The sequence below is a fragment of the Camarhynchus parvulus genome, chromosome 2 (genome assembly GCF_901933205.1).
Source record: "Camarhynchus parvulus chromosome 2, STF_HiC, whole genome shotgun sequence".
Classification (NCBI taxonomy): Eukaryota; Metazoa; Chordata; class Aves; order Passeriformes; family Thraupidae; genus Camarhynchus; species Camarhynchus parvulus.
This window is the reverse complement of record NC_044572.1, coordinates 90,230,764-90,245,623: the sequence shown is the minus strand read 5'-3', so window position 1 is coordinate 90,245,623 and position 14,860 is coordinate 90,230,764. Positions and strand designations below refer to the sequence as shown.

The window sequence follows — 14,860 nt, the reverse complement described above, 5'->3', positions numbered from 1 at the left end:
TCTTTTTAGGTGCTACAATATTTTGGTTTAGGGTCTATTTTTAAAAACATCATTTAGGATATTTTCTTTTTATAAATTACCTGATAGAAGCTCTTACAGGTGCATTAACTGTGATAACCAAAAAAACCCTAGAAAACATTTATCTGGTGGATTGCACAGCTGATAAACAGTAAACACTGAAAGTATCTCCACAAAGAAAGAGATCTTAACTTGCAGACTTGAAACAGACATGACTGTTGTTAAAAAAACCCCCTACCTTCATCAAACTTTAAACAAACATTTTAAGTTTCAGCTTAAGAGTCACTGCATCTATGAACAAGATGTTTCTTACATCTTGTAGGAGCATTACTTTTTATTTTCCTTTGGCAGTAAAATCCCTCTGTTTTCAACCTATCCATAAGTTGCTAAACACCTTTTATTTTTTCAAGGAAGACAATTCTTCTGCCAGATAATAAGCATGGATAGGTTGACAATCTTATGTAACATTACTTTGAATCCAATCCTATTTCCTCTCAACCTTGAGCTTTTGCTAGGAAGTCTGTATTTGCTGCTATTTGATATCTTCACACAAATCTGAGTCTTTCCCATCATCTCATCATGGGAATGCTGAAGTGGTTACTAATTATTAATCTGCGTAACAGTCATAAAAGTTATCTGATATTACCACTTAATATTAATAAAAGAAACCATCTAATTGTGAACAATGAGTTAGTAAGGGGAAATTAGTAAGTGGTGAAACTACCAGAAACACTCTGAATAAAGAAGTAAAAACCTCTGTTTATATATTCTGAGAATGAAACTTACAAATCAACCCAACATTTTAGGTGCTGCTAACTTTGAGGTAAACAATATTATTTGAATTAATTTAAAATATTTTATTTTAATATAATTTCAAGTCTATATAAAACCATAAAATAAGCTTATCTTGGAAAAATAACTGAATTCATGACAGGTTAAAACTTTCATTTTTCAAGGAATACCATTATTTTCCTTTATTTGACCACCACTGCCTGTGCATTCAGAAGACCACACAGTGACAATCTAGCAAGGAATGCCTGGGAAGGTCTTGCGTTCATGAAAATGCAGTGGATCAAGCAAGTGATGCATTTTACTGCTTTGTTAAATTGAAAGAAAAAAATATAACCACCTGAACTGAATACACTACACACTCCGGTTTTTCACGTTGCAGTTTTGTTAATGCTATTTGAATCCTGTTTGCCAATCTCAAGTGAAAAAAGAAGATGGGATTAAAGACTCAGAGTGATGAATAAAAAACCCAAGTATCAGCATAAAGAACTTCCATGTGTTGTGTTTAAAAGCTTCAAACTTCTTATCACTTCTCTGAGTGACTTTTTTGTTTGAAATTTTGTTTTTTTGTTTTTGTTTGAACGATGGCGTAGTGAAAGTGCATGTCTAAGAACTCCCTCAGTTAGCAAAACATTTAAATTATACTTCTGCAGAGGAATCACTCAGGTTTAAGATTCTTGCAAACATACTTTTCCCCACCTCAAGATGTTACTTTTTTTAAAATAAAAATTGCAAATCTTTCTTTTGTAGGATTTGACACTCTGCTCTTCAGCTTTGTTTATGAGACTTGGACTGATTCACTTAAGGAATATCAATAATGAACCAGTTCTACACACACCCTGGGTAGAAGCTGCAGTGCCCACAGGGTTAGGATGCAGCTGAACACCACTGCTGAGCAGCTTGGTGGCATCTCAGTACTAGACTTAGGTACTTGAACAAATGTGAAAATAAACCATGTTGTGCATTTAGCCCTGGAGAGCAAAATTGTCTTTAAGTGGACAATTGCATTGATTTCTGTGGAGTACGCAGGAGTTGAAAATTAAGCACCGTCTATTTTTCTTGGAAAACTGGGGACATAATGGATAATTATGATGAACAAAAATGTGTCATCTCAACAAATTTTCACTGTGTTATGGCTCTGCTTCTATTAATGATGGCAAAATTGACTGTGTGAACACAAGCAGACCCCAAAGAATGAGTTCATCCCTTTGAATTATACTTTTCTCGTTTATATCAGACATTTTTGACAAATTTTTATGACTTTTAGCTCTTTTTTTTAGAATTTGTGTGGCACTAGCACAGATTTCTGTAAAACATAAGTGGCAATAATGTTAGAGAATTGAATCCTGCTGTTTTCACATAAATTAAATACAGAGGTTCATTGCATGCTGTGAGATCTCCTGTAGTGATTTCTTAATATCCTTTAGATCATTTTTCAGAGTTAATCTATGGGTACTGTAAAAGATGTTATCATTTCTCCTGTTTCTTTAAGGAGGCTTTAAAAAATGTCTGCTGTTTCTACTGAAGGAGAGGAAAACATTCTAAAAATATTACCTTAATAAATCTCTGGCAAGGTTGTGGTGTATTTGCTTCAGTATATGACATAACTTTTTCTAGGATCTATTCAGTCTTATAACTTTTGTCTGTACTCTTTTTCTTTACCCTCAAGAAAATGTCATTTACTAAAATAGAAGCTGATCAGGCTCATGTTAAACTCGGTAACAGAGCTGCTGTTGAATTAAATAGGAGTGAGATCAGTCTCAGACTGAACGACAGTGAGAACAATTATGGAAGTGATTATACAGAAAAGGAAGATTAAAATTAACAGCCAAACAATTAGGTAGGAAATAAACTGAAGAATACACACAAAATTAAAAAGGCCAGACGAAAAACACAAACAAAGGCTCTGGTTTCCAGAGACAAAGAAATAGATTAGAGGTCTAAATCCTTTTGCAGTTCAATAGAAGTTGAGTGTCTGTCTGTTGGATTTTCTTTTTAATTCCTGGCCAAACTAAACAATTTGAGCAAAAGGATTAGGCAAATACAAAGTTTAAAGACAGGAAACATCCCCTCTCAGAAAAAATAATAACCCTACAAAAAACCAAAACAAAACCCGGAGTTTTGGGGAATACCTGAAGAGCATAAAGGGCATGAGTAAGACCATATCATCAACTACTATCCAACTATCAAGGCCACAGGCTATTTGGTAGTACAGGGTCTAATCCAAGAGCCTCTTGCCCAGAGAGAAAACCACAGCTTTAGTGATGGTGCTGCCTACATGTTTTCCTTTCAGTCTGTTGCCTCAAAATTGATTAAACAGAGGAAATGCAAAGTGGTAAGAGAAGACAAAGCAGAAATAAATAAAAAGACAGAAGGCTCATACATCTTCTCCCTCTCCCTGCTTTTATAGGCAAGTCCCTCCTTTTATACCTGCACTCAGCCAGCTTTTGGAGTTTTAGCTCACCATTGCCCACCATCCCCCCCACCCTTCAGCCTGTTTCCATCCCTAGGAACCCAATCCACAACAGCTCACAGAGGTCTTTTCCTCCCTGCTCCTCACAATAGTCTATAAGTCTCTGTTTGATATGTTTTTCGGGATGTCTCTCCACTCTTACGTCACATGGCAATCCCCACCCTTCAGAGGTTCAGGGTTTCCCTAGAAAGGGTGAAATGTGGACCATGGAGTTCCACCTTGCCTAGCTGTTCTCTCAGCATGCCAGATATAAGAATATTAAATAAGAAACAGTAAAAAGGAAAAAAACCTGCCTTTCACATAGTTGCAAGGCACAGAGTCAGAAGTGTTCATGACCCATATTTAAGAATAATACTAGTTGAAAATGCTAAGTGCATCTGAATATCTGGATACATTTAAAGGTCACGTTTTAAAATGCACCTTTGAAAAGATATAAGGTCTATAATATCTACTGTTGCCATGAATGCACATGTTCTCAAGATGTTTTTCTGAGAAAAACACAAATTCTGGCTAGTCACACACACACTGTAGTAGTGAGCTGGACTTTGTCAGTGGTCTGTACTCTCTCCTTCTCTCTTTCTGTCTCTCCATCCCACTTCACTGTTTGATTTCATCTTTCTGTGCAAAGAGTGTTTCCAAACGTCCACACCATGGCTGAGAGCAATGAACTGAAATCTAAGAGCCCGAGCATACCCTGCAGTGTGCAAAAACCTTCATGCTTTTTGTTTTTCCTTTATCCAAGACAAAACACTGACTAGGCTCAGTGAGATCACCTGAAATCACAGAACCTCTGTCTCTCTTTGGCAATTCATATAAACAATGCTAACCAGTGAGATAAGCAAGACAAAGCATGCTTTATTTTAGTGCCTATGCAAATTACAAGACTTAAATCCTCTTATATTTTATGCGACACCCTTGCAGAATACTTTGGATTGTAAAGGATATTGAAAGGCAATTTCTATCTGCAGAACCTCCTATGAAACATGAACCCTATATTCAATTATTCAAGACAGATCATTTGCCCCTTCCCAAGCCCTGCAATGACCCAGTGCAGCACACTCCCCAGGAGAAAGTCCTGCTGCACATCAGAACTACCAAGACTGAGGAGAAGAGCTGTTCACTCTACTACTACCTAATGAACCAGGCCTTTTTTTGTGGAACTTTTGTGGGTGAGAGCAACGTGGAGTACTTTAAACATCTTCAGGCCCCAACTCAATAATTAGATTTACTTATTTGAGAAAGATGCATAACAGAGAAGACAATGGTTGTCCTCAGGACCATAGTAGTCTTTTATTCAATATCAGTTCCAACTTGGAAAGACATTACTCATCTTATATGTAAATCATTAAATTCTCAGTGGAGTGTATTACAGAAGTCTAAACGTTATGATCTTATCTAATATTCTCGCTACTTTAAGTATCTCTATTTAGTATGTCACTTTAAACTCTATTCATAGGATATGTCACTAGCATTGCTAATTTTGAGTCTCTCTCTTCCATATAATGACTGCTTTCAAATATTCTTCCACTTGCTTGCATTTTTGCAGTTGGCATCACATCTCATTTCACACCCTTACTTCTAACTTCTTTTTTTTTTTTTGCTATGATACCATGGTGGTTCTGAGATTAAAAACAAAGATAAATCATTCTCCTTCTCTCTCTCTCTCTCTCTAAAATACTTTGTACTTTGGCATACATATGGATGTAATGAAATATTGTATTTCTTTTTCTGTGCAACCAATAAAGTTGCTATTAAGTAAGACATTATCTAATGCTTCAGTAATACACTGACCACTTTCTCAGAACTTGCTGCTCTGGATCATTTTAATTTCATGTAATTTGAGCTATAAAATATGATACCTAATCTTTAATTCTGACACAGAACTAAATTATGTTACATTTGCTATTATGAGTTTTTACTGTGAAAACACAGAATTAGTATGTATTTAATTATACTTGATTACCTTTCCATAGAAAATAGGCATACCAAGATAAAAATGAGTGTGTTTGGGAACCAACTATTCGCTCTATCACTCTGTCACAGAGTCCACATTTTATAATTTTAAAGACTAATATAATACCCTTATTCAGAAAATTGTTTTTCTATGTGTTTAAAGCGCTTGCTGACTCAACTACATGTAACAATTGTTTCTATGTTTTAAGATAATAACTTATAGACCACCTCCTCCTACACCCAGTGCCTTACAGAGTGGAAAGTGGTAGTACAACTTAGCAAATAAATCCTTTGAACCTTTCAGGTGTTACTGGTGTAATTTTGGGCCATGTGTCAGTGTGCTTGGAATATTACAGCATTAGGCATATGCCACATATAGGCATAACTTCTTGAAAAGTAAAAAAAGAGCTGATGTTGCAAAGCATTTCACCCTCCCAAGAGCACTACAAACAGCATGCTATAGAGGAAACAAATCCAACAGAGTTGAATGTAATACCTACAATCTGGAAACCATGTTTCCTGAATTTGTGAGGACAGAATGATAGAATGGCCTGGATTGTAAAATACCTTATTTGCCATCCCCTTGCTGTGGTAGGAACACCTTAGTAAACACAGAAGTTTTAAGGACCTCCTGTAAGTTTGCCAAAAAATTGTCAGAATATTAAACAGAGACCATATATACATATCCAATTAAGCACACTGGCTACTGTGTATATACTGCTACTCTGGTGAGACCTCATAGCTTCTGAAATACAGAAGACAACGAGGGTGATTACTTGGTTTAGACAGGGGATAACACTAACAACAGCTTCATAGCTTTACATGTGCTTATAAAACTTGAATGAAAACTTTTACTTCCCTTCCAAAATAATATCTCCTTTCATTGACATATGGCTCTTCTCTGTGTCTGAGATACAGTTGTTACACCCTGAAGACTAGCCTCAATGGTTTTTTACTATTGTTCTCAATCGTAAGTGCTTTTTTTAGAGACTTAGCCACAGTCTGAAATAAAATGGGAATTTTAAACTAATCTCTCATGGCTAGAATGAGTAAACAAAATCATGCATTTCAAGGGAGATGGATGATGAAGAGAGATTTGTCCTGGCCTGATCCTATGAGCACTTGTATCTGAAAGCAGACCTTATGAAACCACTAAGCATATTGCCCACATGGGAATAGGGATCTTCATGGAACCAAATGTATACTCTGTAGCCAGCACTTGGTGGATGTTTTGAGGAGAGGTGGAGAGAGACAAGAGTTATTCAACAGGTAAGTGTGTTTGCCTCCCATATTTATGAATTTCCCAGCACTAAGTCAGAGTTTTCTAGATACAATAAAAGTGCATTGCCACAGTGAATGGTAGCCATGTAGAGATGATATCTAAGAGAAGCACAGGCTATCCCACTTAAAAGAATACAACTGGATGAAAAAATTTAAAATAATTATTTTAATTAGTAGGATGTTGAAAAAACCTTCCTAATGGATGGCTACTGAAGGATTTGCTGCATCTATGACTGTAATATTAATTTCTGACAGAGCTGGGGTTCATAAGATACATCAGTAGCCATGCACAGGAAAACACAACCAGAAATGCTTCTGTACTGGACTGAAAACCTGGAAAGCCAAGACTGAGAAGAAATCTCAGACTCTGCTCTGTTTACGCAGCATTTAACTATGTAAAAAAAAATTAAATCTCTGCTTAAGGCATGAGGTGATATTTCTTAATCAAAGTTTGGCTTTAGGACACAGCATTCTCCCCCACCCCTTTCTTTCACTCATCACCTAAGTCAAGTAGGTGTTTTACTCAAGTGAAGACCTAATATAATGCTACAGATACAAATTGGAATAAAAGGAACAGATACATAGGATTTGACAAAATAAGCATCCCACAGTTAAATTTTGTTGCATTTAGAAAATGAAACTAGTGATTATATTTTGAGAGGAAGATTACAGAAAAATCAGAAGAAATGTTCTAGCTCAGAGGCACAGGATTTTTGACATTGGTTCATTTTTCAGAGTTAAGGCTGAGCTGTTTCACATGTAAAACAGGACTCAAATTTAGTCTTATTTAGTCTTATATAGCTACATTTGGTTGGAAATCTGTTTCCTAGAACAGCTAGATGCTGATAAGTACCTCTGGTTCCCACTTTCCTTCTGTTCAGCAGTGCATGGCTGCTTCCAGAAAAGGGTTGTAGCCCAGTCATACAATGGCCTGCAGCCGGGCAGGGAACTCAGGAGCTCTGGATACAAGCCCCTCAAGATTGAGCAAACATCAAGACTAAAAAATTGCATCCCATGCCACTAGATCCTTCTGCAATGGAGGATGAGAAATGGGGATTGACATCAACGAAGAATTCCTAATGACACTTCTGCTCCACCAGAAGCTATTTCACAAAAAAGGACATAATTCCTGGATAAGAAATGGATTATGTCTTCTACTTCCTACTGGCCCCATTGTATTCACAGATTTATGGACTAGTTTGTGAGAGGTGAACAGGATCATCCTTTTCAAATCTTTAAAGCATCACTTTCTACTAGCTGTACTGAGAATTAGAGCTCTAGTCATAGGAAGACTGGATATTCTTTCCTTCTCCTTTCCTAAAGTTTTCCTAAAGTCTCCTTTCCTAATGCTCCTAAAGTTTAAGTGGCTGAAATACAGCTGTGTCCAGGCCCAGCTAGGGAAGGCAAGACTTTGCCTATACATTCACCCACAATATGTCTTCTAGTCCATCTTGGCATGTGCTATGGAATTTCCAGTGTTTTGAAATGGTCTAAAAAGATCGCATGGTGTTTCACTTCTATAAGGATTCTAGTCAATATGGAGGGCTTCAGTTGACATATTGGGATGTATTTGCGTCAACTAGCTTTAGGTATCCAACTTTCATGTTTTGCATTTTCGTCTTGAAGTAAAATTCCTCTCTTGCTAGCCATGACGTCAGAAATTCAGACCTCTAAAAACAATAGATGCTGTGAACTCAACTTTCTAGAGACATGAAGAAGAATTAAGATGATAGTCAAGGTAACTCCTGAGTAAGTGTGATAATTTTAGGCAATAGGTCAAGCAGAGTCTTAGAATTTTTGAGAAGATATTGGATAAATTCAAATGCTGTTTTGTACTGCTTCTGGAAGGAGTATCCTATCCCTTTCTTTGAAAAGACATCTGTAAGTCAGAATAACTGCATATTACATCAAACAATTATGACAAGTTTCTAGGTGGACATATTTGATTTTGTTTCAGAGTTGCTTGTTTTGATTTAACTAGAATGTATTCTATATGGATCTAGGCTTGCAAGAATTTATAGCATAGCATGAAAATAGCAGAAGTCTTTGGAGAATTGGCCAAAGAGACTGACTAAAGAGATCTAGAGAAGCAGCAGCCATCTAGTTTAAAATAATATGAAATGTATAAAGAAGTAGCTTTAGAGGTATTACAAGTTGTCCTGCTACAAACATAAAAATCTTCTTTAGTAAATCATCTTTCTAGATATGATTTCAAAACAAGAATATACATCTACCCTTTCAGTCTGAGGTTAAATCCCAATGCATTTGAAATTTTCTATAAAAAACCAATAACAATAATAACAACAACAATAAGACCAAAAACAACAACCACCACCACCATAATGAAGCTTCATACATGTTTTAGAATTTGGTCCCAGATAATATCCCAGGAAAGAGCTTATGAGAATCAGTGATTTAATGGAATGACACATCCAACTACTGAACATTTCTGTTTGCATTTTCTGTTTCCTGTAAGACTGAATTCAACTAGAATTGAACTAGAATATATGGAATTACTTACTGTGCAAAGTGTCTCAAATGTCTTTTCAGAGACGAAGGATCCATCAAGACCGAAAAGAAAAATAGATGCATAAGAAAGCATCCCTCCAAGGATAATAAGGTTGTTCATGTAGGGACTGGACATCTTTATTAGTCTATGGACAAAAGGTGATAGTGCATTAAAGAGGAAAATATAACTGCTAGGCTACTAGAGCAATAAAGAAGAGCTTTTTGTAACAATGCAAAGAGACAACTCTTCTAGAATTCCATGAAATCTAAAGCCATGCACAGTATTTGCTGTTTTATACAATTTAGCATTGTTTCAGGTTTTTGAATGCTTATTAAAAAGACCTCCTCTTTTACTGATGGATTAATTATCTAGGGTTAATGTTATTAGCAGACAGTCAAACATTAAATAGTAAATTACACTTTTCAGACAGTATAAAAGAATTTAAATACAGTTTGTTTCAATGTGAGTATATTACCCAGTGATTTCAATTAAATAGTTCTAAAATACCACCTTTCCATGGTTTCACATTTTCCTTACATGTATATGTAGATTGATATATATACATGACTGGTTCTACAGAGATGGCATTAAATACGAAAGAATTTGTGATAGAAGTAACATGAATGTCTTACTTTTGATTTCTGTTTTTGATGTTAAAGAACAAGAAAGCGCTGGCCATGATCATTCCTAGGATGGTGAGGGCAGAGAGGATGCTGTAGAGAGGCAGGGAGATTTTGCGCAGCTCCTCTTGTATAATTGTTTTGTCCTTCGGAGGCTCGACTCCTAGAATTACATGAAGAAAAAAAAGGCTAAAGCTCAACTAGATGTAGAATTTCTGCAAGAAACTTTGCCTCACCTAAGTACTATACCTTGAATTAGCACACTTAGCAACTGTGAACCATATCAGTAGCTGATGAAATCATTGACTTTGACAGACATATGTTAGTCACATTGATTGACATGAAGATTTGCATTTCTGGGGCAGGTAAATATCCTCTTTGGAAGAAGAGACACAACCATACCCCAGTGCAGAACCCCATACATACTAACTAGACTCATTTTAAAGTAAATAAACTCTAAAATGCATACTTTGAGCGTAATTTTTACCAGGAGGTTATGCTTTTCTGAAACAATTGACAGAGCAATGAGTAGAAAACAGAAAGCATGATTTCTGTGCCTACTGCTGTTGCCAGAGCAAATTCTAACAGCCTGTCTGGAGATAAGCATTAGTGTAGCATCACTGGGACAGGGATTGATGACCCTGGGGCTGAAATGTGGTCCTGGGCTGTGGGCATGGTGGTGGAAGCCCTGGGAGGAGGGAAGGGAGAGTTGTTGGTGCCCTCAGGATTCTATAGAAAGAAGCAATATGGGAAAATGGATAGCAAAAGTTTTATAGGGACAGATCCACATTGCAGATGTGGATTTGAATGTCTGAACTTAAAAACTATGTTTAAAGCTGTGTACTTCATCGACAGTCAGCTCCAACTAATTAAAGGCTTCTTGGTTTAATGAGGAGAATCACTATCCGACAACTGCAACAAAGATCTGCATCCCTGACTTCCCACATTCCATTTCACCTGCTTACTAATTTTTTCCTTGGGGCAAGAGATTGGCAAAAGGCCTTTTGCATCACTGTCTTCCTTCAGAAACAGATTTGTGTGCTCTACAGTTCCTGAGCCTGTTCTTTTGCATCGTCTCTCCAATGGGGCTGCAAGGCCCACAGGGCTGAGCAGCTCCTTTCACAGCATGGCTGCAGAAGTGGAACTGTGAGTACATGACTAGCAGCTGCCATGGCTAAATTTTACATCCACTCTTCTGCCTTGCACCTAAAAGAATATTCAAGGATTTACACAATAAAATAGTTTTACCTTTAGGAGTTGAGTTGAAATGATTCAGACCACAAACTTATTATCCTTTGGCCTTTATGCCCAACTTTTCAGAACAAAAAATTCCTTTAGACGCTTACAAAAAAGTGACAGTGAAGGGTCCATTTGTTGATTTAATATTGGAGAAAAGTACCTGAGATTTTCCTCTTTCCCTCCACATACTGTATGTATTTATAGTCCATGGAAATTCATAAAATTAGTCAAGTAGCATGACAAAAAACCAATAAAATACATGTCTGATTTTAAAGAACTAACTAAAAAAAATAAAGCTTCATCCTACTCTTTCTGCACTCTACAGAGTATGTTGATCATTTGTATTTATTAAATATAAACACATCGTGAGCCAACAAAATTTATTTTCTTATTTGTGCACCGGCCATTCAATCCTGTTCCTTCCTGTTGCTGTGGAATTTGATCCAATGGTTTAAACAGGAATATTTTTACTACTCTCTATTTTAAACACTTAAAGTTACTAGGTTTCTATTGACTGGAAGTCAGTGTCCTCCACATTGAATATCCAACTGTCTCAATGAAAAGCTAAGATGAGTCAAAGGAAAAGATTCACTATGAGTCACATAATACATCTTAAGACTACCATAAGACAGGTTATGGGTGGAAAGACCACCTTCAGATGTGGTCAGAAGAAGACCTAGCAGTCTTGTCCTGAAAAAAGTCTGTACAGAGACTTTTCCCCATCATATACTGTCTGTAAAGGCAAGAAGTTATGAACAAATGCTGTCTCCTGTAACTTGAGTCATACTACATATATTCTCTGGAAATTAATGGACTGAATCAATATTAAACCACATCATTAGTTCCTCCTTGCGGCAGAAATAATCTGCTGCTTCCGGACTTTGGCAACTGGGACAAATTCTGCACTCTTCATTTCCAAAGCCTCAGTCCCCAGAGACGTGAGAGGTTTGTGTATTTGTGCTCTTTTAAGAGTAGCAAGGGATATCAAAAGGAAGGGTGGAAGGGTGGACAGCTCCAGCAGATGGACAAGCAGCCATGAATTAGATCACTGCAGTGAAACTCCACCCATGCTCATGCAAACCTTAGGTGTTGGGACATTGGAGAAAGGTGTAGTAGAGTACAACAGTACAACAGCTTGATGATCATCCACCTCACCAATCCCAGGGGAAAACCACATAGAACTCACAAAGCCACCTCCACTTTCAATGAACTGCGTCATTGCAGAGCTTAAGATTAAATCTTAAATTTTAGCTTTGAAAAGAATATATTCATCAGGAGACACCCTTAAAACTCATTTCAGCTCACACCTGGCTGCCATGACCACAGGCTCTAAAAACCATGGGTATGCTTGCACTCCAGCTGTTTGAGGGCCAAGAAAGTCCCCATGTTATATTGGAGCAGCATGGGATAAAAAATGGCAGGAAGATACAGCAAGGAATGCTATATGTCTGCTGTAGATCTTCAGAGTGCTGCTGGTCTGAAAACCCTCTCTGGCACTGTTTCCCATGGGCCACGTTAAAGCCAGCCTTGGTATTTTGAAAACCTATTTTCTAACTACCTAACAGACACTTCCCAAAGAAAAACAACTACCTGCTCCTTGCATCTGCAAACACAGAACGTGAGAGCATCCCTCAGGTGAGATGACCTGGGGGAGTGGGAAATGGGGATGAAATAGAACGTTATTTATTGGTGAAGAACCTGCTTCTTGAAATATTGAAGAACATTTGTGTACACATATAAATTTGATTTTGCCCTATAATTGGAATAAAAACCAAGTATACAATATCAAAACACTGCAATTTTCTGTTCAGAATTCTATTTTTAAAAGCATTTTTCTCTTTTATTTTCTACGCTGTCACACATTTGATATTAAAAATCCTAAAACAGTTTTTTAAGAGCACATAGTCTTACAAACTACATACAGCTATCTGTATCACTCCTGTACCTCTTTCCAGTTTTGTCTCCTACCTTGGAACCTGATGCTGTTGTTGATTATTACCAATGTGTCATCCACAGCATTGTATTCTCCCACCTTTACTTCTTTTTGTTCTGCAGAAAAACAAACAAGAGTGATTGTTTATGGCAGTTCACATGTTTTCAACTATTTAACTGTATTGTTCTTTTTTGACAGTGTGTCAAAAGGAAAAGAAATATGAAAGAATAAGGCATGGATAATTAAATCAGAATGCCAGACAGCTAACATCATTAAAAGAAACATTTCTGGTACTTGAAAGAAATGTAAAGCATTTTTAAGAACTCATTTACATAATCAGGAAATTTCTATTGGACACAGTCATCTCCAGCTTAAAGATCACAGAGTTTCTTACTGGCTCACTTACTGGCTTACTGGTTTCTATGCAGGACATTTTTACTGGGAGAACACACACAGCTAAATCACACATTCCCCTCCGATTTAAACAACTAGGACATCTTGCTTTGTGAAGTATTTCCCAGGAGAGTCATGGTGGCAGGCTCAAGCCAGTGTGGAGCAGACTGGACAGTTAGCAGATATGCTGGGAATCAAATCTCTTACTCTGAGTGAGAATTAGCAATTCATTAGTGCCCTGACTGCAAAACACACTCTGTTATATAATTAAAGCCAACATACACTTGAGTTTATATTTTACAGTTAGTCTCATCTGGTATTTTGGGACTGTTGTCACATCTATGGCCTTCTTGTACCTGACAGAATGGAGTATGCAGATAGAGGAATTTGTTTGTTTGCTGCCTTGACCACTGCACTTGGATCTCTGACATGCATTTATCCCACACTTTTGATAACATCTGGCGTCAATTATTTTCTGCTATTTTTGTTGAGCTTTTGGTATGGTTTTCAAGTGCAGAAAAAAAAAGTTTTCATTTTTACACTAAAACTTTTACATTTTGATGAGATTTACAAACCCCAGGCTAAAGATTTAACCACTGGCTAAAGATTTCTTTGAAGAGCTGGCTCAGCAGAGACAAAAATTTCCTTTCAGACCTCTCTGTCTGGGCATGCACAACCCAATTTACATTAAAATTCCGAGCTCATGACCCTATTTGTGACACTGATATTGGGAGCTGATGATCTTGAGCTAGATGGCAAATTTGGAAAGACTATTTCACCCAACAGCTCCACATTAACCTTTTCTCCTTTCTCACTCAAAGTGGTTTTGCCGTTTCAGCTCTGCTGAATAGAGCATCTAGTTCCATTTTGTAAAATCTACAGTCTGACTAATACTAATCTGAGAGCTCACAGGAGGCAAAAATTTCCTTAACACAAACTACTATTTTTATTGTTATGTTGTTATATCTATTGTTATATTTTTTAAATTATCTACAAGAAATTGTAGACTGGGCTGCAAATCTGACAGAGGGTCCTAGGCTTTTACTGCACACTCATCACGAGCTGGAGTTTGCAGTTATTTGCCTTTCCCATGAGTATGATCCACTTGGATGGACCTAAGACTAGTTTGTTGATGTCCAGCAGCAGTTGCACAAAGCCCATCCACATGGCATCACATACTTAAGAAGTGAAGATAAGTTTATAATTTCTGCCACAGACTGAACATTCACTGTGAAATAGATATACTAATCAATTCTGGACAAATAAAATATTCCCAGTAGCCATCTAAAAGCCAAAAGGGTTAATGCTAAAACCAGAACCAATCTACTTCCATTTGTATTTGTAACATGACAGCTGTTACCTGTAGATCTACAAAATATCAAAACACAACCTAGAGAGAAGAGAGAAAAACATCAGGATGTATATTGAAAAATGGTGGGCATATTAGATTCCAGATAGTCCACAGTATCTTCTGACAGCAAAAGGGGATGACACACACCTTGGTGTTAGTCTAGCCCCAGCTTCACAGCAACAGGCTAAAGCCTCATAGCTCTGACGAGCATAGAAGCGAAATGAGTAATTGCTCTGCAGCCATTTCTGTATGGAGAGCTTTCTGGGACTACATGAGATGTGGGAAGCACATAACAGGTGGA

The 14,860-nt window shown here is 37.1% G+C and overlaps 1 protein-coding gene across 1 annotated transcript in view; it reads right to left on the bottom strand.

Moving 5' to 3' along the window:
- GABBR2 (gamma-aminobutyric acid type B receptor subunit 2) overlaps positions 1–14,860 on the bottom strand; it is a 457,140-nt gene that overhangs the window by 148,040 nt on the left and 294,240 nt on the right. Inside the window, exons 9-11 of the mRNA XM_030971306.1 lie at positions 12,851–12,931; positions 9,656–9,806; positions 9,036–9,168 (exon numbers count right to left, since the gene is read on the bottom strand). Coding sequence (XP_030827166.1) covers positions 9,036–9,168; positions 9,656–9,806; positions 12,851–12,931 — 365 coding nt within the window. The remainder of the gene's footprint in view (positions 1–9,035; positions 9,169–9,655; positions 9,807–12,850; positions 12,932–14,860) is intronic.